The 25140-nt window shown below is 38.4% G+C and overlaps 1 protein-coding gene across 1 annotated transcript in view; it reads right to left on the bottom strand.

The window, feature by feature from the left end:
• Window positions 1-7890: 7890 nt before the first annotated feature.
• Window positions 7891-25140, bottom strand: part of LOC114360042 (flocculation protein FLO11) — a 35383-nt gene continuing 18133 nt past the window's right edge. Inside the window, exons 5-16 of the mRNA XM_028314597.1 lie at window positions 16045-16236; window positions 15777-15915; window positions 15463-15686; window positions 14817-15389; window positions 14512-14736; window positions 14010-14211; window positions 13245-13593; window positions 12903-13132; window positions 11669-11907; window positions 10816-10923; window positions 10629-10738; window positions 7891-9598 (exon numbers count right to left, since the gene is read on the bottom strand). Coding sequence (XP_028170398.1) covers window positions 9505-9598; window positions 10629-10738; window positions 10816-10923; window positions 11669-11907; window positions 12903-13132; window positions 13245-13593; window positions 14010-14211; window positions 14512-14736; window positions 14817-15389; window positions 15463-15686; window positions 15777-15915; window positions 16045-16236 — 2685 coding nt within the window. The 3' untranslated portion in view covers window positions 7891-9504. The remainder of the gene's footprint in view (window positions 9599-10628; window positions 10739-10815; window positions 10924-11668; window positions 11908-12902; window positions 13133-13244; window positions 13594-14009; window positions 14212-14511; window positions 14737-14816; window positions 15390-15462; window positions 15687-15776; window positions 15916-16044; window positions 16237-25140) is intronic.

The following is a 25140-nucleotide window of genomic DNA, read 5'->3' as shown; positions in this document are numbered from 1 at the left end:
GTACACTCACTGCGGGTGCCCGTCGTACAGTCGCGACAGCAATATAATTACGCGCGAGCGATAAGGATGGGTAGCTTGGGGTCATTGGACAAAATTCTATGTGCTCACGGACCAGGCTTTACTAATGTCAGGCAAGGAATGTTCGTTTTACAATGCAGTTTTAGGTTACGCTGCCAGTTTAGGCGCGATGTAATATACAATTTTCTTACATTGATTGCCATTTGTTTTTCTTTTGATAAAAAATATTTAATGACACATAAATTACCCCAAAAGTTTTAACACACTTTTGGGAACTATTGTAAAATAAGTCAATTGACTAGTCAACATTAATTTAAATATCACGCTATGAAGATCCAAACAACTCCAAATCGCGGAGGTACACTCACTAAAAACCATAAAATGTCCTCCGATGTCATTGGTTTAGAACAGAACAGATTCGGCTGGAAGCTTGCCTTCCTCTTGTTTCTACCAGCCAGAAGTGCGCTTATATATTTTAGAATTTAGCTACCCAGCAGCGTAACCTACCTTGGCCTAATACTGCATTTCGTTGCCAAGACTACATGGAGAATGGCATGGCCGTACAAACTTCACACTTCACACTGGTACATTTCACACTTTTGTAACATCTATTCTACACACTACGTCAAAAGATATCCATATACTTTTCGTGATCTAAAATATCTTCATGAACAGGGTCCCTAAAGTTTGAAATGTGACAATCGCTCTGTAAACACTGTAAATGTATAATTTAACACCAATATATACCGAACTAATAAAACAAATATTTTGTATAACCCTCATAAACAAATTAATAATGTAAGAACAACCAAGACAATATAAACGAATACAACACCAATTTCGTCCTTTGATATAGTTATTTTATGTGAACCTGGTTGAAGATCGGATATGCAAAGTGTTCCTTTGCATATCCGATCTTCATAAGTTTACGATAATTTAGGATCTATCAAACCATTTAATGTTAATTATCAAAATAATGAAATTAGTTCAATTTCGAGAGAGAAAAAGAAAAGTTGGGACACAAGCTTTTTTTTACTTTACAGATTACACTATATCGCCAGCTCTAAAATAGGTATCGAAGTTCCTTAATTTTTACAAAGAAAGTTATTTTATATCTGAGTAGATAGATCTACATAATGATGTTTTATTTTGATAATATTTAAGCTTTATTATGATGACAAAAAAGTTGAGAATCCTATAATCCTATAGCAATAAATTTGTCGGCCTTTGATTGTGTACCTTGCAGTCTTACCACTGATGATACAAATACTGATAAACGACTGACACCAATATGTATTTAGTCCATTAGGTAAACGTTTTTCGTGATCTAGGTGGTTTATTTGATGTTTTGGCACTGGTGCATTTTTACGGTTTCGCCGATCGCGGTTCGTCACGCGAATAAAGTCGAAACCTCGCGGAATGGAAACTCATGTTCGTGATTTACTAAACATGATCTCTACAGTCTGAAGTTCTGAACTCGAATAAATACCATCTAATAACTGTCACAAAAAATGGCAGAAATAGTAAACACCTTCAGAGATTTTATCAACATAGGCTGCATTTTATTTATAAAATAAATAACATAGTATTATGAACTTCTATGTGTTTTAAATGAACATCAGTTTCCACGAAGCGCTTATTTTATATTCACATTTATCACTATACGTAATTTTTCACGTCGTACAATGTTATTCCAGTCCCAGTTACAACTAACAACATAGTATGCGAGTTCATATCAGACAAATAAACCTCACAAACAATGGATAATGTTGTTTAAAGAGTATATTTGTAATTGCTACGTCCAAGTGTATAATAATTGAATTATTATTAATGATATCTTTAGATTTATTTGTCACTGAAACACCTTATTTGGTTACACGTCTAGCGCCGCTAGAAGGCGTTCGTTCATTTCGGTACTTATCACTTAGTTTTGGGTTCACGTTTTCTTTTTAGTGTGAGTATTGATATAATCGTCAAAGAATGCAATAATATTTTGTGACTTCTTGTTATAATATTGTATTGTAATTAATGATAACTACCAAAGTTTGAATACGTTTGATATGTGTCGTCGTGTAATATGGTCTTTCATTGTATTCTAAAGTGAGCAATTGTAAGCATGCTGTTCCTATGCGAGTTGTGAAAGTGTTACTTTGTCTACGTGGTCCAAGATTACTTCTATGATCTTTTTAGTCAGGGCTTTCGTCGTCTTGAGCATCGAGTGCTGTGATTTGATATTAGAAAAGTACTCGAGACGACAAACCATAATCAACCCTAATTTCCACGCAGGACAGTCTAGCTTACACTTGATCATCGGTGCGAGGTTTTCATTTTGTGTATTATCTCAAATATTATTTACTAAATTGATATACACTGTCTAGTGGGTGTTTTACATGTTGCGTATTTAATTTTATTGTTGCTCGACACTATTTGTTTTCGTAATTGTAACAGAGTTTTATCGATCTGTAGATAAGAATTCATTGTGGTGTACAATGTTCTTAATAAACGGACGAAGACTAATTCATGGTTTTTATTTATAAACGTATACCCTAAAACCCTTACTTTAGGCCTTAAGATGTGATACAATTTAACACAAAGCTCAACTTTTGTAAGAGAATATCATCCTTCTGAAAGTTAGGACCACTATGTACTATTTATTATCTTTTAACTAAACAGTTTAGGGGTTAGGAAGGATCAAGGGAAAAATAAAAACAAATTGACAAAACCTTCACCATATATTTATTAATAAAGACAATCTAAAAGATCACGTAATAGTCATTGTCTTAAAAAATTAGTTACCCTAATAAATTTATCAATATATATAATAGAGTTTTATTTTATTACTTATTGTTTCAAGGATATGCGAAGTTGTGAGAAGTCGCCCAGCGGGAGTGGGACCGGACTCAATTAGTCGTTGTTCTTACGAATCATCACATTGATCGAATATAACAATGAATCTATCCATACGTAATACATACATCTTCCAATGAATACCTATGTCAATGTTTCATCTACATGCTTAACTTTTGACTAACGTGTCTACGCGAAGAATTGTGCTAATCTAAAAAGGTGTCTACAAATTTACTCCATAGTATTTCAAAGAGTTTGTAATTTACAGAACGTTCAAAATCACAACACAGAGTGTAATATCAATTATCGTGCGCTGGCACGGGCCGTTACCGCCTACAATATATTACAAGTAGAGTACGTATTAGGTACGCAAGTACATCGAAGTGAAGGGGCGCCGACACTCTTTATCCGATACAAAATTAGAAGAATATAATATCCATTTAGACTTACAATATTAATACTATAGTAACATTTGACATATCATTAAATGTTGACACAAATACAGAAGTACTTACACATAGCCTACATGCCGCAGCGGCGGGACTACAGGGGGGGACTAAGGTCGGGCACTAAGCGAACGTAACCTGACTGGACTAACATACATGTATTAATATTACTCTTCAAAAGTCGCTGTATCCTTTGGTTGGAATTCATTACGATTACGGTATTAGATTTCTCTTAAATGTTACATCTTCATACAATTGACTCGTAGTTATTGTAGTTACAGTTTGAACATACTGTCACTATCCTTGATAAACCACATTTTATTGGGGCAGGCTTGTTTGAATTTTTCTTATTTTGCCTGATAGTTGATCACTAACACGAGATAAAGAAAAACAACACAATGTCTTAGATAATGAAGTTCGATCCACGCAATATTAATTCTGACTGGACAGAATTACTCGTGGATCTAAAGTAAATGCAATTTCCAGTGCTTTTCTTTTAAATAAGACGAAAATAAATTAATAAACAGTACAAAAATTAAATTGTAAGGCACTTCTATATTTAAGTTGAATATAGATTGTTCAATCGACGTTCTTACGTTATAATTTAACACTTAGCATTTGAGTGCGATTTTAATAAGAATACAGCAGATACCCTAATGAGTCTAGCGCGGCGCGGGCGCGGCGCGATCTAACACCGAACACTCGCTATTTGGTTAAAGTAACGGGTATAAATGTAAAGCTATACCCTGACTAGTATGACGTTTGGCACATGGAATGGGTTAGTGACAATGAATACTAACAGTAAACGATAAATTAATTAACAACGTAAAATAATCACTACATTTGGCAAACGTAAAATACGGCAAGAGAATTTCGAGTGTACCTTCAGTCTTAATAGCTAAGAGTATTGTTAAAAATAATTTCTGGATGGACTTGTCTTTCTTTAATCAATTGTAAATTTATGAAATAGAGCTACATATTTCCAGGAATAAAGTTAATTTGAAAAAATATTAATATTTACACAATAGTTAAGTTATTATGACTAAAGTTTATATTATGAAAATAAGTAAAGTACGCTCTGAAAGTAGACAAATAAATAATAAGCGATCTATATACGTAGAGCTAGTCGTATAATTGAAACGTATTATACGCATGCCTTGTCTTGGAGATGAGCATTCACACTGATACAATCTCTCCAGACGAAGCACTAAATATAGATTGTGATCAAACTTCACTCACTATAAGTTCGTTATGATCAATTCTGAAACTATGTTATAAAATGGCACGTTTGAATGTTCTTAAACGTTAACTGGGGTTTATAAATTGAAGCCTCGCCTTTACCTTAAATAATGATAGTTACAATTTTCTCTAACATATATTAATTTAATATATTTTCACCTAAATACTGCATAATTAATCAAGTTACAATAGAAATAGTTTGGCTAATTTTGGCATCGAGTTAAAAATTAGGAATATAAACGTTAGAAAATTTGTCTACAATGTTAAGATAGAACACAACCAAATAATCACACGAGTTAGTGATGTATATTATAGCATTTTAACTCTGTATTACCTAGCAGATAGCCTGCGGAGAGGCTCCGTACATTGGCAGAAGTCTGTTCAGGTACTCATGGAAGGAAAACGAATAGTGTATTTGAAAATAGCTCTCAGAAGAATAAAATACAATATAATATATTTCAATAGTTTTTTTTTTAAATCTGTCAATACCTCGACACATTCAAGATGGGCTTTTTAGTTTGGAGTCTTTCTAGTCTGTACGCAAGTATGGCAAAGGTCGATCAACAGACAATAACGACTTTTTGGATTTGTAATACCTAATGATGAATGATCATCTTAGTGCGTCGAGATATTCACTACAATAATTCCTTTATTCCTCAATTCAAGATACATAATACTGTAAACGTCAAACGCTCTCATAATTGTTATTTTAATGTTAATCTTAAGAGGGATAGTTAATAATATTAAACGATAAAGATTATTTTCTTATTAACATGTCTTTTACAAGGAATACTGCTCCAAAATTAAAATAGAAGTGTTGTACTTCGGAAGACGATAACAGAGTCGATTAAGAAAGATCACAACCACGAAATCTTGATACTTGAGTGAGAGATGCGTATATTTAACTTTGGCAGCAGTGTCCGCGATTGTCGTCCCAGAACCGCGTCTGCTTAAGTACAAATTCCAATAACAGGTTTTCCTTGTCTATCTATTCGATGTTCGAACGTGATAGGAAAGAAGCCTCAGTGGGACACGGTCCTGAGACGAAGAATATACAGAACACCCTTAAATATAAATAGTTGCTATAGTACACTTGAGCAAATATTATTGCCCAATTGGTAAGTAACTTTCACTAAACAGAGACAGATTCAATAAACCATACATTTATCACAACACGTAGGTACAAGTTATACATTTAATTCAAGTGCATAGAAAAAAATGTACATTCAAAAATTAACTATATTTCAAGTATCAAATAATAACGTATTCAAGAACAATCAACAAGGAACTAGATAATAATATTACCAACATAAAATATAGAATATTTGAGCATTTCAATAATATTTGTGTAAAAATATATTATCCCTCCGCTTTGTTATTCATACACTTTGGCCCGTATTATTAAACGACTCGCAAATACGGATCTACACTGAAGAATATCCAAGCCTGTGGTTGGTCAAAATATTTCAATTCAGAAAATCACAGGGTCATTATACCGAGTTTTGGGCGTCTCGTTTCATAATACAGGCCTATGAATGCATTTGGGACCAAGTTGGTAACTTGACAAATAATACATTCATACTTATTCGTTGTGTAATATTTTTTAGGTAATTTATACATTAAGACTTACCTAATTTAAAACAAAAGGTACAGCCAGGGCATCAGGGACTTTTGGATCCAAGATTTTAGATTAGCAACGTGGTTTTAAAACATTTGAGCGTTGCCCTAAAAATAGATGTACGAATAAGTAAATGTCTTTTAGTTAGATCTATCCAGGGTTATTTAGTTCTGTGTTTCAGAAACATGGGCCCCGCTATGTCCCTCGAATCCGTCCCTGTCCTTCGAAGCCTGAGGCTTGACCCCAGCATTCTAAACGCACGAGTTTGTCTATATTTCGCTAAGTTCGTCCAACAGAATCAACATGGATTATGTGACTAGTAGGTACAGACGCACATAGTTATAAAAGTGAAATATAAAGATTGAAAATGGAATTTGCCAAAATGATTTTCCAGATTTTCTGCTATACTTTAACGTCAACAGCTGTAGTATAAGAGTATTTCTCAAAAAAAATGTACGTAACGAAACGGTAGTAACGAAATAGTAAGGCCATAAGGCTTGTTATACATTGGCGAAATATTGTGAATGCTCTTCATTTATTCAATTCGAAATATTTGTAAGTATGCACCCAAATACGGGGTAATATTAAGGGGTTAGAAATAAAATAAGGGAGTAATCATTCATACTATTTTAATAAAATTATTTTTGTTCCATCATGTTTATCCATTTTGAGTCGTTCTCTGTAAGCTTTTTGCCTTTCGGCATTGGTTTTTGGCGGCATTCCTAAAAAAACAAAAGAAGTAATCACATAAAAACGTAATCTAAATGATTTGATAATTTTTTGCTGGTGGCACTTCTGTAAAGCAGATAGTATCCAATCCTTTTGTTATTAACGCTCTATATTTTTTGAAATAAATTAAGTAGTGAATATTACTATGCTTAGTCAGGTAATAACAGTATACACTCAGCATTATGTTGTACTTTTTCGTAACGTAACGAAATTCGTAAAAAACGTAACGAAATATTAGACAAAATGAGATCAGAAACAAGTATTTTTTTGATAAAATTTGTTACAGCAAATATAAAAGCTTACTAAATGTTCGTACCACACGTATTACAAAAAATGGTTAAATGAAGACTTACCGTTCTATATAAAATCGCTGATTTTACTGCCTGTTACGAAAAAGTAATGCCACAAAACACACACGTTTTCACTAATTTTCGCGATAGATGTTATGGCGGAGACGTCAGGCCAACAGCCATTCAGAGTGCAGCTATTGTTGTCCGTGTAAAATAAATACGGAATTGTTCAGAAACCATGGGAAAGTAGAAATAAATCGTAACTAAAGAGTAAATAACGAAATAGTAAATGAGAGCGACTCATTTTGTTTTTTTGCTTTAAATTTCCAATTCATTATGACACCCCATAGAAAATCAATTTGATACAGAAACTGCGATTACTGTAGAACGATAATACAAAGAAATTTACAATAATTTAGTTACGTATCGCATTTTATGAAACAAAAACACATGAAAAAGGTAGGGTGGCAAACAGGTTTTTGTATGAAAGGTAAAAAGGACTATTTTTAAAATATCTAAATATTTGGTAATAAGTAGGATTATAGTTATAATTCTTCGTTATCTTAAAGATTAATATTCATCCTTCAAAATTGTGTGTGTGTTTTTTTTGTGTGATGATTTATAAATATAAAACTTTTGAACTGTTTCAAAGCACACTTTTTTTTTTCAAAATGTACATTTTTTTTGAGAAATACTCATAACATAGTTGCTACTCAGTGAAATGTAGAGTTTTTCTTTTGGCAAATTCCATTTTAACTTACGCAATTCCGAGGTGCGCATAAATTTGTCTAATAAGACTAGAAAATGTAAACAGAAAACAAAAATAGTATGTAACAATAATGAGCAAACAAGCAAATGTAATATGAGCTGGGCTCGCGAATAAATAAAAACGAGGTAGTGTAGTTACTACACGATTTATGTATCACACGTAATTATAGTTTGTAATACTAGATCAATATCGATGGCCAGCCACCGGCCTGAAACGCCACAACTCCTGTTCGACCTGCTACATTACTATTTATGTGATTTGACTATCCGATAACTTATACAGATCTGTAACTCTCTTATGTTTAAAGAAATAAAGCGATATCATAAAAATATATTAAGTATACTGAAGGCACTCTGAAAATAGATTTTATAAGTAGGCACATTTAAGTGTGACAGTGATAACAAGTTATAATTTATTTATAATAGATTTACGTTAAGTATTTGTTAATATTAATTCGATGTCTTGAAGAACGAAATATTTGAATAGTTGGTGCACCCGAAATCAGAAGTCCAAGTAAAATTTCGCACTAAATCAAGATAGATGCTTTATCTTAGGCATAGAGTTAAATGTTGATTTCGATCAAAAAGTTACTTGGCCCCAGTTCTTTGAGAGGTCGCTGGATGCTGGTGGCGAGGCCGCGGCCCCGGCCGGCCATCGACGCGCGTTAACAACGAACTACACTTTATGTACAACATCACACTTGCAAGTCACATTAAGAAGTCTGTCATATAAAAACTTTACGAACACCTACCTATTTTATCAATCGTTATACAAAATATCTTTATGCGCTCTCTTCAAGCTTAGCATTACGAGAATTTGGAAATAATTAATATATATTTTTTATTTAAGATTTATCCGAAAGCTAACTCTTCTAGCTACTAGTCACTACGTCACTCTAGGGCCCCTTTAATCTATACTTTATAATAGTAAATGCTTATACGATTCAGCATTCGGTCCGAGTGCGAGCGAGTTTGTAAGGCTGGGGTTTGGTCGCGCGCGGCCCCAGCGAGTGTCACGCGAATCACTATCGGTATAATGACATGACGACTGTGCATTTGTTACGTATTTCTTTTGTAGATCATTTCAGTTCACACATAGAGAAAAAATATGGCACTTATCAATGTAACACCAACTTAGACACTAGTACTATAATAAACATGAAACATTTATATGCACGTGTTACTTAAAATGAATCGATAAGTAACAAATTCAGAGTCGTAGATGTTTTCGTTTGGTTATGTGGACTGTGGCTACCACAGATGCTGAGCATTGGTCTGACTCTCGCTAAGTTAGTGTCGGGAGAGCGCATTACTCATTAGTGCGCAATTGAGTATAGGTACGCGAGCTTAGTGCGCGGTGGTCGAGCGTATAGTGCGCGGTTGAGTATACAACCGATGAGTTTAGCGCGCGATTGAGCAGATACGGACGAGTTTAGTGCGTGGCTGAGCGAACAACCGTCGGGCTTAGTGCGCGGTTGAGCCAGCAGCCGTGTTGGCGAGTTTAGTGAGCGTGGTCGGGCCGAGCCAGCGGCGGTCTCGTGCGACCTTTTCATAAGGCTTTCCTAGCTTGGCCCTTGTCGGCGGCGTCGAGAGGCCGGTGCGACTTCATGTGTGCGCTACGACTTTTAACTTTGTTAAATACTCTGAAACATAACAGGGATTTACTATTAATTATGCAAATAAATACCAAAATAAAAACAAGCGAACACAAACCCATGTGAAACAAGCAGAAATCCGCCATAGCGAAGCGTGAAGCGTTAGTAACTAATATACATACATCGTGATACACAAAACATTTCAATCGTTAACCCTAGTTATAGTAGATAATAAATAAAATATTCTATGTGTATTGTACGCTCGGTTTCCTAAGCGATGGACATTAATTTATCGTCTTATTTCGATAAAAAATACATTATTTATTTCATATTTACATCGATGTTAAATTTCAAAGTCTATCTTTATTAAGCGTGGCGTAATCGTACTTAGGCTTGAGTAAATAAGCGTTGTAAATAATATAAGAAATACTTTGCTTGAAAAATAATTAGCTTAAACGTATTAAGTTAGAAGACTCAATAAAGAATACCATTAAAACAGACGTTACGCCACGTTGAACAGATATTATTAGCTATTCGTTATAAACAGTTATTTAAAGTCGAATTTACGTAAACATTAACTTGACAGCAATCGACATCGAATAACACTGAGCCAGGCACCGCCCAGCACCTACGGGGATAAAGGGAACCGCGACAGTGACGTCACGGCTGGGTAACAGAGTGCACAGAGCCAGTGCGATACATTAAATAAAACTTAACTTCGATTCACATTGTTAGACTACTAAGCTGCGTACACTTATCCCTTAACTTAAGCATGCACGAAGGCAATTTAGGTGAAACCTATCCTATAGCGATTGCGAGTAATGGCCGGTTTCTAATGCTTACAATTTTTATATTAAAGGTATCTCACGAATAAACTATTGTAATTAGGCGATTGTGTGAGACGTAAGACACTGTGGGGCTATAGATAGTTTAAAACCGAATTTGTATTCTAGACATTGTAAAATAACCCACCACCATCATTGAATACCACAAATCCTGTGTAAATAAGCAAGTTCCACGTAAATTGCGTTGCGTTCGCTTTGAGGAAGCAAATTGTGCCTCGGCGTTTGGCACTTACTTCCCGCAGATCTTGCAAGGGAACTCCTCTCCGTCGTAGGTGGGAGACGACGCGGCCCCCGAAGGCCCCTGGGCTACGGACCCCGGCCCCAACCCCTGGCCTGCCGGACCCTGGGGCGGAGAAGGCGGTTAGATCACTCCTCGAGTTTGAACACAAAGTGCTGGAGCCCACTTGAGGCGGTGCTTACGTGTGCGTCCACGGTCCAGCTCCGCAGGTACAGCGTCTTGTAATCTTTGGTCACCTTTTTCCAGAAGTAGTAGAATTGCACGCATTGCTTCGAGTCTTTTGTTCTCACCTGAAAATAATGAAGGAATGTCATCAGTAACTTCTTTATTGCTTGTAATTTTAGGAATCCTATTATGTATATGTAGTAGTGTTTTTTGGGTAAAATTTGGACATGAGGCCCAAGCGCAGCGCAGCCTATAGTATTCGCAACCTCGTAGCACTGTATCTATTCGTAGCACTCGCTAGTAGCACTTACCAGATGCGCGATTTGTAGAGTCCTACATAGTGGCCGGGTCCAGTTAGAAAAGCCTCGATATCGTAGCATGCCGTAGCATTAGCGTTCTCGTAGCACTGTGCTTATTTGTAGCACTCACCAGTTCCGCGATCCTGTAGAAGTCCTTGTCGTAGAGCCGAGCCCAGCTAAGAAGGCCTCGACCTCGTAGCGTGCTGTAGCATTCGTGACCTCGTAGCACTGTTCTTATTCGTAGAAGTCACATAGCACTCACCAGTTGCGCAATCCTGTAGAAGTCCTTGTCGTAGTTTCCCAGCCCAGCCAAGAAGGCCTCGAACTCGTAGCGTGCCGTAGCATTCGCGACTTGGTAGCACTGTTCTTATTCGTAGCACTCACCAGTTGCGCGATCCTGTAGAAGTCCTTGTTGTAGTGTCCCAGCCCAGCTAAGAAGGCCTCGACTGCGTAGCGTGCCGTAGCATTCGCGCCCTCGTAGCACTATTCTTATTCGTAGCAGTCACGTTCGGCGTGCCGTAGTATTCGTGACCTCTCACCTCTTAGCATCGTTACTATTTGTAGCACTTACCAGTTGCGCGATCCTGTAGAAGTCCTTGTCGTAGTGGCCCAGCCCAGCCAAGAAGGCCTCGACCTCGTCGGGCGCCCAGCGCGCGTCGTGCTGGTCCTGCGCGGCCGGGCGCGACATCAGGCGCAGCGTGGCCGCGCGGATGTCGCCGCCGCACTCGCCGAGTGTCTGCAGCGCGAATTCGCGCGTGTGCCCGCCCACCGGCATCGCTGCGCACATCGCTAGCTCCATGAACATGCGAACTGGAGACAAAAAGGTGAACGTGACTAAAGGAATAGAAAATGACAGTTTAAGTTTCAGGCAAACATAGAGTTGGGAAAGGGAGTTGTGACCTCGCAGATTCTTCTTAATATTAAAAAAAAACAAAATCCCTACACTAGATAATGACGAATCGCAACCTTCTAGTAAGTTCTTCTATCATATTATCTTGGTCTACAGGATCAAAATTCCACGTTTATGGCTCCTCCAAGAGGGACAGCACGTCGCTGTCTGATGATAGACCCTTTTTTTTTTCCACTCATCCCAACCTAAATTCCTTTTATACGCAAATACACTAACAAACATACACCAACACACACAACACTCACGTCTCACATGTACACACACCATCAACTGAAACTAACGAGTACCGTACATACATATTGTCTTTGTATTTATAGGGTTTTTGTTTTTGTATTTTAATTACCCCTGTTTAATCTTGCCCTCCTCCCCTTTTTACTGGTTGTTTCCCACCTTCCAACTAAGGGAAAAGGAGGAGGCTGAAAATCAGCGCGGGGTAGGGTATGCTTGACCTCGCATATGCTGAGCCTCATCCTTTTGCTTCTTATGTTTTTTAATGTAATTTTTTTGTTTATATTTCTATGTTTGTAAAGCATGTAAAAACGAGGCAATAAAGTATTATCTTATCTTATCTTAAAAAAAAAAAAAAAAAGGAACTTCTTCTTCGTCGCTATACTCTTGACAGAGTTGTCGTTGTCGTTACATCTGGTTTGGTGGTAAGTTTTACAATTCACGCGTTTCAGCCTTTCTTGTACAGTGTACACGTGTGGAGTGGACCTTTGAGTGCGGTTTTGACCTGAAGGAACACTGACCTTCGTTATCATCCAGGCAGTCGTTAACGCGGTCGCCGCACAGCGCCAGGATGATGCGCGCGCCCCACGTTGATCTGCGGAGGCCGAGGCTCCTCCAAGTGGGAGAGCACGTCACTGTCTGATCATAGACCTGGTGGAACACTGACCTTCGTTGTCATCCAGGCAGTCGTTAATGCCGGGGTCCCAGAGCAGCTGCTCGGGCGCGCGGTGCAGGTCGACGCGGTCGCCGCACAGCGCCGGGATGTCGGCTTGGTGCGCGCGCCCCACGTTGATCTGCGGAGGCCGAGGCTCCTCCAAGTGGGATAACACGTCCCTGTCTGATGATAGACTAGTCGGCCTGGTGCGCGCGCCCCACGTTGATCTGCGGTGGCCGAGGCTTCTCCAAGTGGGAGAGCACGTCGGTGTCTAATAGACTAGAGACCTGGTGGAACACTGACCTTCGTTGTCGTCCAGGCAGTTCGTTAATGCCGGGGTCCCAGAGCAGCTACTCGGGCGCGCGGTGCAGGTCGACGCGGTCGCCGCACAATGCCGGGATGTCCGCCTGGTGCGTGCGTCCCACGTTGATCTGCGGTGGCCGAGGCTCCTCCAAGTGGGAGAGCACGTCACTCGGACAGTGACCATAGACCTCGATCATAGACCTGGTGGAACACTGACCTTCGTTGTCATCCAGGCAGTCGTTAATGCCGGGGTCCCAGAGCAGCTGCTCGGGCGCGCGGTGCAGGTCGACGCGGTCGCCGCACAGCGCCGGGATGTCGGCTTGGTGCGCGCGGCCCACGTTGATCTGTGGTGGCCGAGGCTCGTCTAAATGGGATAGCACGTCGTTGTCTGATGATAGACCTGAAGCAAATAAACGAGGTGTAACTAAAGCAAGTATTGGCCTTATTGTCCATTTGTAAGGGAGAGAAAGTTGCTGTATGATGATTTTAACCACTCATTGGCGTATCTAATATTATATTGGGCCTGGCCCCTGATATGCACCAGACCATTTTGAGGTGGTCATGTAACCACCACTGCATCTTCTATAGCCAGATTCTCCAGTTTGGCTGCCAGTGAAAATATCTAACAGTTCCTAATAGGCTATCGTAACATTTTCTGCTTGTTAACCCAGAATCTTCTTGGTAAACAAACATTGGAATTGAGGCCCTTCTCTGGCAAACCTAGTATGTATAATGTTGTTTGGTTTTCTTCAATGCTAGAGCTCCGTACGCTTCTGCTATGTTACGCCTTCGCTAATGTAGGTATTGTCTTCTCACCTGCTAGCTCCACCAGTAGTCCAGAGCCCTCTCTATCCGGTGGCAGGATTGGCTGCGGCACGTAGTGGGAATGCGTGCGGCGCATACGTGAGCGGTAGGGCCCGGCGGGAGACGCGCGCCGCTTGCGCCTCTGAGGCGATGCAGGAACGCTGCTGGGGCTTAGGAACACTGCTGGTACTGTGTCGCGGCCTTCTACGCACACCTGTTAAAGATACAATTATTATTAGTGTAGGTAAAGCCTGGTCCGTGAGCACGTAGAATTTTGTCCAATGACCCCAAGCTACCCATCCTTATCGCTCGCGCGTAATTATGTTGCTGTCGCGCTCGCACACTCACTTCGGTCGCCCGTCGCACAGTCGCGCGCGACAGCAATATAATTACGCGCGAGCGATAAGGATCGCTTGGGGTCATTGGACAAAATTCTACGTGCTCACGGACCAGGCTTTAGACAAAAAAGATGACAATATCTTTATAGTAACTTATTCAAATGGATGGAACTTACTTGTAAAGATGTATCGTGCTGCCACTGATCCATTGACGAAACAGTAGAGGTGATACGATGATGCCGCCTCAAAGGTCGTTGATGCGAAAAGTCTCGTGGGCTACTGGATAGTAGCGGATCTTCAGAGTTCAGCATTATGCGGCGAGGCGTAGGAGATGGTTCTAAAGTATATGCGTCTAGCGACCGACATTCTTCGGGGAGCACTTCTTCTAACGCTTCTTCAACCTGGAAATTAATTTAAAGTTTAGATAATGTGTATGATTTTTTTAAACGTTTTGAGTAAAGAGCATTGATATGTTGCTTACTTCTTCTTGACTAGACATAGTCGCTGTGAAAAATGCGGCTGATAACGGTGACGAAGCCCGAGGCGCTGAATGAGCTGGTGAGTGAGCATCGTGGGAGGCAGGTGGCGTTGGGTATGCGAAGCCTGGTGAAGGCTCAGGTGCCGAATACGTTCCTCCAGGTGAGGCGGCTGTATACGCCAATCCCGGAGAGTCCCCTGTAGAGTATGACAATCCTGGCGAATTCGCCGTATATCCGATTCCCGGAGATGGAACCGGTGATCCTCCATGGCAAGCTCCAAAATCAGCCAAAGATTCTGGAAGAGGCGAATTTAACACGGCCGCCAACCGTCGACTCGATGGGAACGGGACTGGCGATCGTTCTCTTATCGACGCCGCTACTGTCGCGTAGTCTTCTAGTGACGCCAGTTCTTCCAGTTGCTCAGGTGTAGTCGCAAATTGGAAAGCTTCTTCATTTAGAGCGGGCGAAAAGTAGCCATCGTCTGAATTGAATGACACTCCGAATAGTTCTGGTCGGAAGGTGAAATCTTGTTGCGGTGACGACTGTCCAGGGTCTGAAGCTGATCTTTTGACGACCTGTGAAAAGAGAGGTTGGTTAATGATTATAATGTGGTTCTTGGTATGAATCGAATTGGTGTGTGATACTAACCTTTGTGTTGCCTTTCTTGAGGAGTTCGATGAGGGTGGAGTCCCTGGCGATGCTTGCAGCGTTGGCGACGGTGACGACCGGTGGTGCGCGGGGGGACACAAACTGCGCTGAGCTTGGCGTGGTCGCTGGTGAAGCGGGCGAGGCTGACGTACGGATGGTGGACAGAGGTGGCGGCGCTGGCGTCACAAAACTGGCGCGGGACACTACAGTGTCTGTGCTCGTACCTGAAAAGATGCCAAGTAAATTTAAGAAAAAAACATGCGATAATAAAGCGTAGATACACAAATTTGAAGTGCGTTCAGTTTTATAATTACTTGTGGAAGGTGTAGAAGTTGCTGTGGCCCCTCTGCGGCTAATAATCTTTTCTTCTATGAGCGCCCTCACTGATACTGAAGCGGTTTGTAAAGGCGGGCCCGTTGATTCTTTCTTATCCAATTTTTTGCTGTCCGAGTCCTATAAAAACAATTAAATTATTCTTATTATATGTAGGTTGTCAACAGCACATAAAACTATACATTTTCATCTTTTACAACTTCATAACAAATTAGGTTAAAGTGTCGCTATCATCCGGATGCTTATTACCTTTTTGAAATAACCGCCATGTAGCCTCATATGTCCATTGAGAGCTGGTATGTTTTTGAACTTGCGATGGCACAGATTGCATTCCACCGGCTTGACATCAGCTCGGCTGGAGCCCGAACCCGCTCCGCTCGCCGCTCCGCTGCCCGCGCCGCTCGAACTCGCGCCGCTGCTCTTGTGACTCCCCTGCTGCGCCTGTGGAAATTTACGATGACTTCACAAAAGTTCAAAAGACTTTCAAACCTATTACGTACTTCGTAATTTCAAGGTATAAATTTTGGATCTTCAGTGGCTCGTTAATATTCCAAGTTAATTAATGGATTTTGATGGACTTCTGCTAATCTCCGCCAGTTTAAGAGGAAATTAGTAATTATAGGCCAATTCAGTGTACGTTAATAAGTAGGCCGATGTGTTGCGTTTGGTTCCATGTAGTCTAAGATCCCGCTATACAACGACCTTCACCGAGATGCTTATTTGATGAAACATATTTTATATTCAATTTAACATGTCAATAATTATATTGCTTAAGGGTTGCCTAATAAATTTCAGTCCAGGATATGATTAATTAATCATTAAAAAAAGTTTTATTTTTAAATATTTCATCGGTTTGATTATTAAACAAACTCCATACCAATCGAAAGTATGAAGCCCATAGAATATGCAAACGTTAGGTTGCCTATTCTTTTCCAGTCATAACTCTCGGGTTGCCAGGTATAAACAGGTAAATTGATAGAGCATTTTGCATCGGTCTGATAATTTAATCAAATATAAATGAAAATAAAGATTATTTCATTATGAACACGGTGGTATAGGGTTGCCTGCGAAAAATCAGTCCTGAATGACGGTTGTCGAATTTTGTAAAGTGAAATTAAAACTGAAAGGTGACATTTTTCGAGTAGTTGGCAACATTTGGGAAAGACGAGTTGTATGAGGCGTTTGTGTGTCTTGTCAAGAGGTGTCGCTTGGGTGAAGAAATTTCTCCAGTGTTGCCATGCTTTCGGAGATTTGGTCCAAAAATGTCGAAAGTGGAAATAACGACTTCCGGTCAAAAATTTGGATGACGCCTCCTGCAAAAGGGTCGTACAAATGACATTTGACCATTTTCATCTCGATCACCTGGCAACACTTGCAGCTATGGGGAAAAGTATTTTTTTTCGACATGGGTGTCTTTAAAGTTAAGGACGGACAGAAGGAGATATGGCAGAAAAAATCCAAAAATGGGGTTTGGTCGGTTATACGACCCAAATTATGGGAAAAATCCGAAAATTCAGAAAATCAAGATGGCGACCGAGTGAGCGGTCATTTTGTAAAAAGTTTCAGATTTCTGATTTTTCAAATGCATTTTTTGGGCAGTTGGCAACATTTGGGAAACTCGAGTTGTATAGAGCGATTACGTAGTTTGCTAAGGAGTATCGTTTGGAAAAACAACATTTTCCAGTGTTGCCATACTTTGAAAGATTTGGTCAAAACATGTAAAAAATGGAAATAACGACTTTTGGTCCAAAATTTGGATGACGCCTCCTGCAAATAGGTCAAACTAATGACATTTGACTATTTTTATCTCGATTACCTGGCAACACTGGCAGTTACGGGGCCACAAAATTTTGGGACTTGGGTGGTTTTAAGGAATTGTTTCACGGGATTGGTTTAAGTTAGAAAAAAAGTAAAAATGGGTTTCGGCGCGGAAAATGGTCTAGATTAAGCGAAAAATGCAATAAGTATGGCAACACTGGAAAATGTTGTTTTTCCAAACGATACTCCTTAGCAAACTACGTAATCGCTCTATACAACTCGAGTTTCCCAAATGTTGCCAACTGCCCAAAAAATGCATTTGAAAAATCAGAAATCTGAAACTTTTTACAAAATGGCCGCTCACTCGGTCGCCATCTTGATTTTCTGAATTTTCGGATTTTTCCCATAATTTGGGTCGTATAACCGACCAAACCCCATTTTTGGATTTTTTCTGCCATATCTCCTTCTGTCCGTCCTTAACTTTAAAGACACCCATGTCGAAAAAAAATACTTTTCCCCATAGCTGCAAGTGTTGCCAGGTGATCGAGATGAAAATGGTCAAATGTCATTTGTACGACCCTTTTGCAGGAGGCGTCATCCAAATTTTTGACCGGAAGTCGTTATTTCCACTTTCGACATTTTTGGACCAAATCTCCGAAAGCATGGCAACACTGGAGAAATTTCTTCGCCCAAGCGACACCTCTTGACAAGACACACAAACGCCTCATACAACTCGTCTTTCCCAAATGTTGCCAACTACTCGAAAAATGTCACCTTTCAGTTTTAATTTCACTTTACAAAATTCGACAACCGTCATTCAGGACTGATTTTTCGCAGGCAACCCTATACCACCGTGTTCATAATGAAATAATCTTTATTTTCATTTATATTTGATTAAATTATCAGACCGATGCAAAATGCTCTATCAATTTACCTGTTTATACCTGGCAACCCGAGAGTTATGACCGGAAAAGAATAGGCAACCTAACGTTTGCATATTCTATAGGCTTCATACTTTCGATTGGTATGGAGTTTGTTTAATAATCAAACCGATGAAATATTTAAAAATAAAACTTTTTTTAATGATTAATTAATCATATCCTGGACTGAAATTTATTAGGCAACCCTTAAGCAATATAATTATTGATATGTTAAATTGAATATAAAATATGTTTCATCAAATAAGCATCTCGGTGAAGGTCGTTGTATAGCGGGATCTTATACTAATGGCTGTGAAACTGTATTGAAAAACGAGCGCGTTATTTGTGTGTATTTCGCACAAAGCCTAAATGTAGAGCAGTGCAGTTACTCATTCATGTAGAATTTTAATTAGTTGCGGATTTCCGTCGCACCGCGGCGCGAGTGTGACGCGGCTGGCCGGTTAATTATGCAACATAAAATGTTCTATCACTGGCCCATTATAAAAATATAACGCGGTTCAGCGCTGCAGCGTGCATGCATTGAGTTTTAATGCGAAAATGTTTTTGGAATACGTGAAATTATTATAGGTGTTTAAAAGTGGTTTGCTTTCAAAATGTTACTTTGAGAATTAACTAAACAGTTAGAGAAGTACGTTTGAAGAAATTTTGAGCCTCATGATGGTAGTTAAAGGACATCCCGTTTTTTCTTATGAGCAAAACATTTTACGTTTAATACAAAGGTTAAAAGTCAAAGTCAAAGCATGCGGTCAGGGGTGGCATCTTGTCAAAGCGAGTTCAAATTCAAACAATGACACTTGAGCGCTGCCCCGGGCGGCTCCGTCAACGCCGTTATACCAAAGTCGTTACTCCTGAACTCGTTGACTTTAAAGGACTTACGAGATAAACATTCCTCGGAGATTTTCAAGACTTGCCATAAATGGGCCATCATAAAGATTTTGCGGAGTTATTAAATTTTTTCTTTTGTTGAACGCTGCGCGACGAAATTATTTCAGTTTAGCATAAAAGGAATGTACGAAATTGGATAGCTGCTTGTTAGAGCTTTTAATATTTTTTGGCAAATTGCTGGTTTGTGTACTTATTATCTCAAAAATGTTTCAAACTACTATTAGGGTTATGTGAAACCAAAATGAAAATTGGCTATCCGCCAGAAACACAATGTGCGCACAAAATATGTAACAACAACATTGACCGCTAACGAAGTTCAGTACACGCACGTACGTCGTACACATCTATATTACGTGTTCATTCGCGGAGATAAGCGTTTTTTTGTCGCTTGACTAATACGACACATGTTAAAACTGGGTCGGGCGTGTAATTTATTTGATTCAGTTTTTCGCGAGCGCCAGCCCTAACGGTGCCATTAGGGCGCTCGTTAGTTTAACGCGCGGTGGGCGCGCAGATGTAGAGCGCGGCTGTGCGGCGTTTTTGCCATACATCATCCAAATACAACAGGGTGCCCAACATTTTTCGGTTGGAACCCGCTTGCCTAAGGAATGTGCGTTGAATCCGAGCTTTTATGAGCCCGACAAAATCTCTGTAATGTTTACATTGCTAAATGTTTGAATTAAAGGCTGCAGAATAGACAGTGGGATGCTTTAAGTATAATTATAAGGGCCTGTAAAACAGGATCACTATAATACCACAAGAATAGTGCGATGCGCGAGTCATTGTAAGTAAGTAAATTATATCTTTAGACGTTTCGTTTGTAACATACGAACTCGAAAACTTATTCATATTTAATAGATATTGTTTGATAAGTTCATTCATAAGGTATCATCTTGTTTAAAAGATCTAGAACCTAAGCTGTAGCTTGATATCTCTACTGGACCCAGTTCAATATAAATAAGGGGAAAAGTTGCGGACATGGCCAGTAATTTAGACTTATTAGTGTTAGTTCTGAATGATGTTGGGAAACATAGCTCAGTGAACAGATGCTAGTCTTTGGTCAGATCTCCTTGTTCAATTATTTGGATTAGATATAATACATACTTATATGTTTTGGTATCGCTGAACGTTGTCTGTTATGTACTCACTTAATTTATACAATTAATATTAATATTCGCAACAGCTATTCTAAGAAATATCTGTTTACATGTTCACAATTTGCGGCTAGCAATCAGTAAAGTTGTTTTGATAAAACTAATTATTTAAATTAATTCACCGCTACTAAATTAGATTTTACTAAATTTCACTATGCCCTAAATTGCGCAGCTTGCAAATTAATTAGGTTTTAGAACGTACAAAAATATTTTTACGAAAATTCGCAATAAAAACAAAAAAGAGATCGATACCTTTGGTTTCGTAAACGTTGGCGGCTGGAAAAGCTGGCTGATCCAATCCATACTAAAACTCACAGATCACAACACTAGAACTAACCGTGTATGGGACACAACCATCAGTTTATGGTGTTCATCTCACGATAACCAAAGAGAGAATGCTACAAAGGATGGGATATCGCGATGACCCCTCGGCTCGCGAATCGTGAGATAAATTAAAGTGACCAGTCGATCACAAAGCGAATTCGAACTCATTTGCATACGCTATTTGGATTAAAAGATCTATTATTTCTTGAGTTTTCTGTGAACCAAAACAGATCTAGTGAATGAGATGAAGGGTGACTCTATTGTATTGTTTTATTTCAGAGGTGTAATCGTTATGGTGAGAAAATGTAAAGGAACGATTTCGTTTTGTGTTTAGAATATTATATCTCGTATATGGCGTACATTGTTAATTTAATTTGATTAATTTTAAAAAATTAAGAGAATATTGTATCTCAATCTTTAGTTCGTAATATGATATTCCATACTTAGATACACAGACAACTTACATCGGCTGAAATTGACAAATTGCTACGAGTCATTAAATGGAGGGACTTTTTTCAGTAAAAGTAGGTACCTACCTACTTAAGTGGTCAATACCGATGAGTACCTAAATATTGTTCTACATAAATGGTGCGATACAAATGCATACAAATGCAAATGTATGTAAATACCTACATACATTCTATTATGCTTTTATGTAACTGTATAAAAATGTAATCTAAGTAGGTCTTAAATGGTTTTTGTTTTCAGTCTAAAATAAATTACATTTGAAATTATGAAGAATACTTAGTTCTAACGAAACCCTTTTGAAATCAGTCTAACGAATTTTTGATGTTATAATAGTCCTACGAATTAACATTAAACTTAACTAACAATTATAAATTATGTTTATTTTGAATAGCTACTGTCTCCAAATATTTCTGTAACAAACTGAATAAGTGTGGCGTTAAAATCACTGGTCATTGTTCCCACCGTGAGACGAATTAAATATGTATGATTTTTGTATGTTTTACAAATGGGGTCAAGATCGGCAGGGGTCGCCACGTGGCAGGTCAGAAAGGTCAAGAGATTACCTTCAAATGGGGTGTCTGCTCCCCAGGGTGCATGATTTAATTAACATTTTTAATTACCGCTCTAAACGGATTCGTGCTTTATGTTTTCGTAGCGTCTCTAATTAAGTTGCCTGTAGAGGCGTGATGGAAAATTAAATAATGATGGGTCGCCAGATTCGCAGTTGCAATTTTGCAAATGGGAACCCATAAAATTCACGCTACCTTCTCATTAATAGGAATAAAGTGCTAGACTGATTAGTTTGATTTTTAAACGGTTGCGAAATAAAATGTCAATTACAACAATACAATTCAGATAGACAGATACATTTTCTGTTGCAATCAAAAACAATAATATTTTATTCAATGTAGACACATATGAACGTCAAAATACAGTAAAAAAAAGTTAGGCACTTTACATTCCTTATTTTTGGGCCCTACCAACGCGCTTAGAGACAAACAATAATTAATTATTTTATTTTCATCAAAAGTAAATTAATGTTGCATGCAGGTATGAGTAGGTAGGTCCTAGTTTGTAAATACTGGCAATGAAGATTAAACTTTACTATCAACTAACACGCTTCGGTTTTGATTGCCCAATAAAAACGTTAGGAGAGTAAACGTTGCTTTTAATATTATGAGACTATCTTCTAAGTGGTATATTCCAAGAATCATCTATCACGCTAATGCAAATGGTTTCATCTAAATTATTGCAGTGCTAATGACTGTAGTCCCACTATGAATCAAAGCGAGTTAGACCTACTTGCAGATTTGTGCGAACATTCGATTTAGATATCACGGTGATTCATTTCTGTTTCTTGAAATATCTTGCGACTTATTGAGAACACATAACATCAGGGTTAAATTGGTTACGTCATTGATTTGTAATTCTATGATACCACTTCTTTAAAAAAAACTTCAATCTAGTCCATTGAAGTCATGAAAAGTTTACTAGTTTTTAATTTGTTTGAACTTTGTAATCATGGTTGAGCTTGCCAACTGTTTCAATTGACTAGTAGTATCAAGTGCTCTATTGGAATAGGACGAGTGATTTGAATAAAGTTTGGTAACAAGTCAAATATTTTTTCTATAAACCAGCTCCGGGAAATACTGACAGAACATAATAAATAAGCGTAGTATGTATAACCGTCACCATATTTAAATAATTCAATCTTAGCCATTGGTTTGAGGATCAGAATATGGTTAGAATCAATAGTTTGCTTTGAGAGTTTATCTCCACACACACGGCACGTTACTTATCCATTGATATTTCAGCCAAGAGCGACGCAGGTGCGCTGGAGGCCATCGGTAAATAAATATAACTAAGGCTGGGTTGTACCATCTTATTTTAACTTTGACAATCGTCAAAAATCTGTCAAAATCCATACAAAAACACCGGTTGTCGTGACAGTTACGGTTAAAGTTAGGTGGTGCAACTCAGCCTAAGTAAATAATATGTTCTATGTAGACTGAAATTAATTGGCATTACATATTTATGAATCTGTAACGGCCAGAAAACTTTTTCAGGGATTGAACTTTTTCTATCGATCACTAAATTGGTAGATTATTGAGCCTTACTACCTACTACTAGTGAAACGTAGACCAAAAAGAACAGTTACAAAAGTTTTACGTTTCGATCACGCACGAGAGTCAGTGGTATTGGTTCTTTTAAATTAAAATGGAAAGAAACCTGACAATGATTTTAAGCATAGAGAGATCTTTAAGTGGGTACCTACTGAAATGGTAACCTAGGATATTTTCATATTCAGTAAAGACGGACATTTATTACAAAATAATGTTTGCAGCCTGATTTCAATATTTAGACTGCATAGTTTAAACTTTCAGCGCCATTTCAGATTGGGAGCTTTAATGGACATGGCGCACAATTTTTGTTGAAGATGCCAAAAAAAAACTACAAAAAATTAGAATGAATACTGTATTTTTACTTTTTTGATATCTTTAAAAATGACTGAAATATTCAAGCTCAAAGTGCGCTCTTCCGCTAGGAGCGATTTTCCGCGCGGATTTTGAAAATGTGACGTAGTAACATGAAAAGCTGCATGTAAGATATTATCTGTGTACAATGGTTAGAATGGTTAGTAGGGGAGCCGAAACGGGGATATCGGGAGATACTAAAGAGTGGCAGACTAACATACAAGGAAATACTTTGTACCTGGTTGAGTACCTCTAAGTATGAATTTTTGATATAAAACGGCATTAGTTCTTATGCCTCTCACCCAAAAAATACCTCAATTAAGCCCAAATTTGAGACCGCATTCAAACTTTGAGTGACGATGGAAACTAACCTAGATGGAGGACACATGAAATTGAACTTCTGCTTCTTCATTGATAAAGACTTATCATTTACCATACCTTATCATTTTGTATTCCATTTTCAAGTCACTTTTTTTTCGCTTACTGTTTAAAAACAAACGTGGGATTTTTTTAAATCTCAGGTCTTTTGAACGCACATCTGAACGATGTCTGGTTTTAATTTCTTCAGTTACTCCGTGACCATGGCGCTTGTAACATTGCCGAAATATTGGAAACTCAAAACTAAGGCACTTGGTAGCAATCCCGTCAGTAATAATAATAGGAAAATGTCTTGAAGAATAAGTAAATCGTATATTACTTTATGTAACTAATTTTATTATGTATCATACTTATAACTAAACACTTCATTCAGAACTAGAAAACGATTCCAAGAATTCCACTTTTCTTCAATAGATGATCAAGATAAAGAGGTATTTATTATAAATTGCTCTTCCACCATTTCAATTATTCTATCTTACATCTTACTTGATGAAATATTTTTCAATTTTATTTACATGGTCATAATAACATTTTCACCATTCCTCTGCACCAATTTGTGAGGTACACCTGAAACCCCCGATAAAGCAGCTATCATAAGAATAATATTAAAAAAAACACACGGGTCGAATTGAGAACCTCCTCCTTTTTTTGAAGTCGGTTGAAAAAACCCTTCTGACGCAGTTAGGTAATAAACTAAATGTATCCAATTTCACTCCAACTTACTGTCAACTCAACGACGCGCTTTAAAATCAAAGATTGAGTTTGAATTATACCTTATTTTACAATACACATTGAAAACAATATGACTTGCTTGAGCTTTTTCGACTTTTTCACAAAAATAACAAATAGGCATGAAGAGATTACAAAATTTCTGCAGCGACTGACAGTTCACTTGATTTACTTTGACAGGTGACAATAAATCCATAGACATTTGCCATATGAAAGACACTTTTCCAATATTTT

Source organism: Ostrinia furnacalis, unplaced genomic scaffold (genome assembly GCF_004193835.3).
Source record: "Ostrinia furnacalis isolate ACB-3 unplaced genomic scaffold, ASM419383v2 OfSCF4827, whole genome shotgun sequence".
Classification (NCBI taxonomy): domain Eukaryota; kingdom Metazoa; phylum Arthropoda; class Insecta; order Lepidoptera; family Crambidae; genus Ostrinia; species Ostrinia furnacalis.
This window is presented reverse-complemented; position numbering and strand designations above follow the sequence as displayed.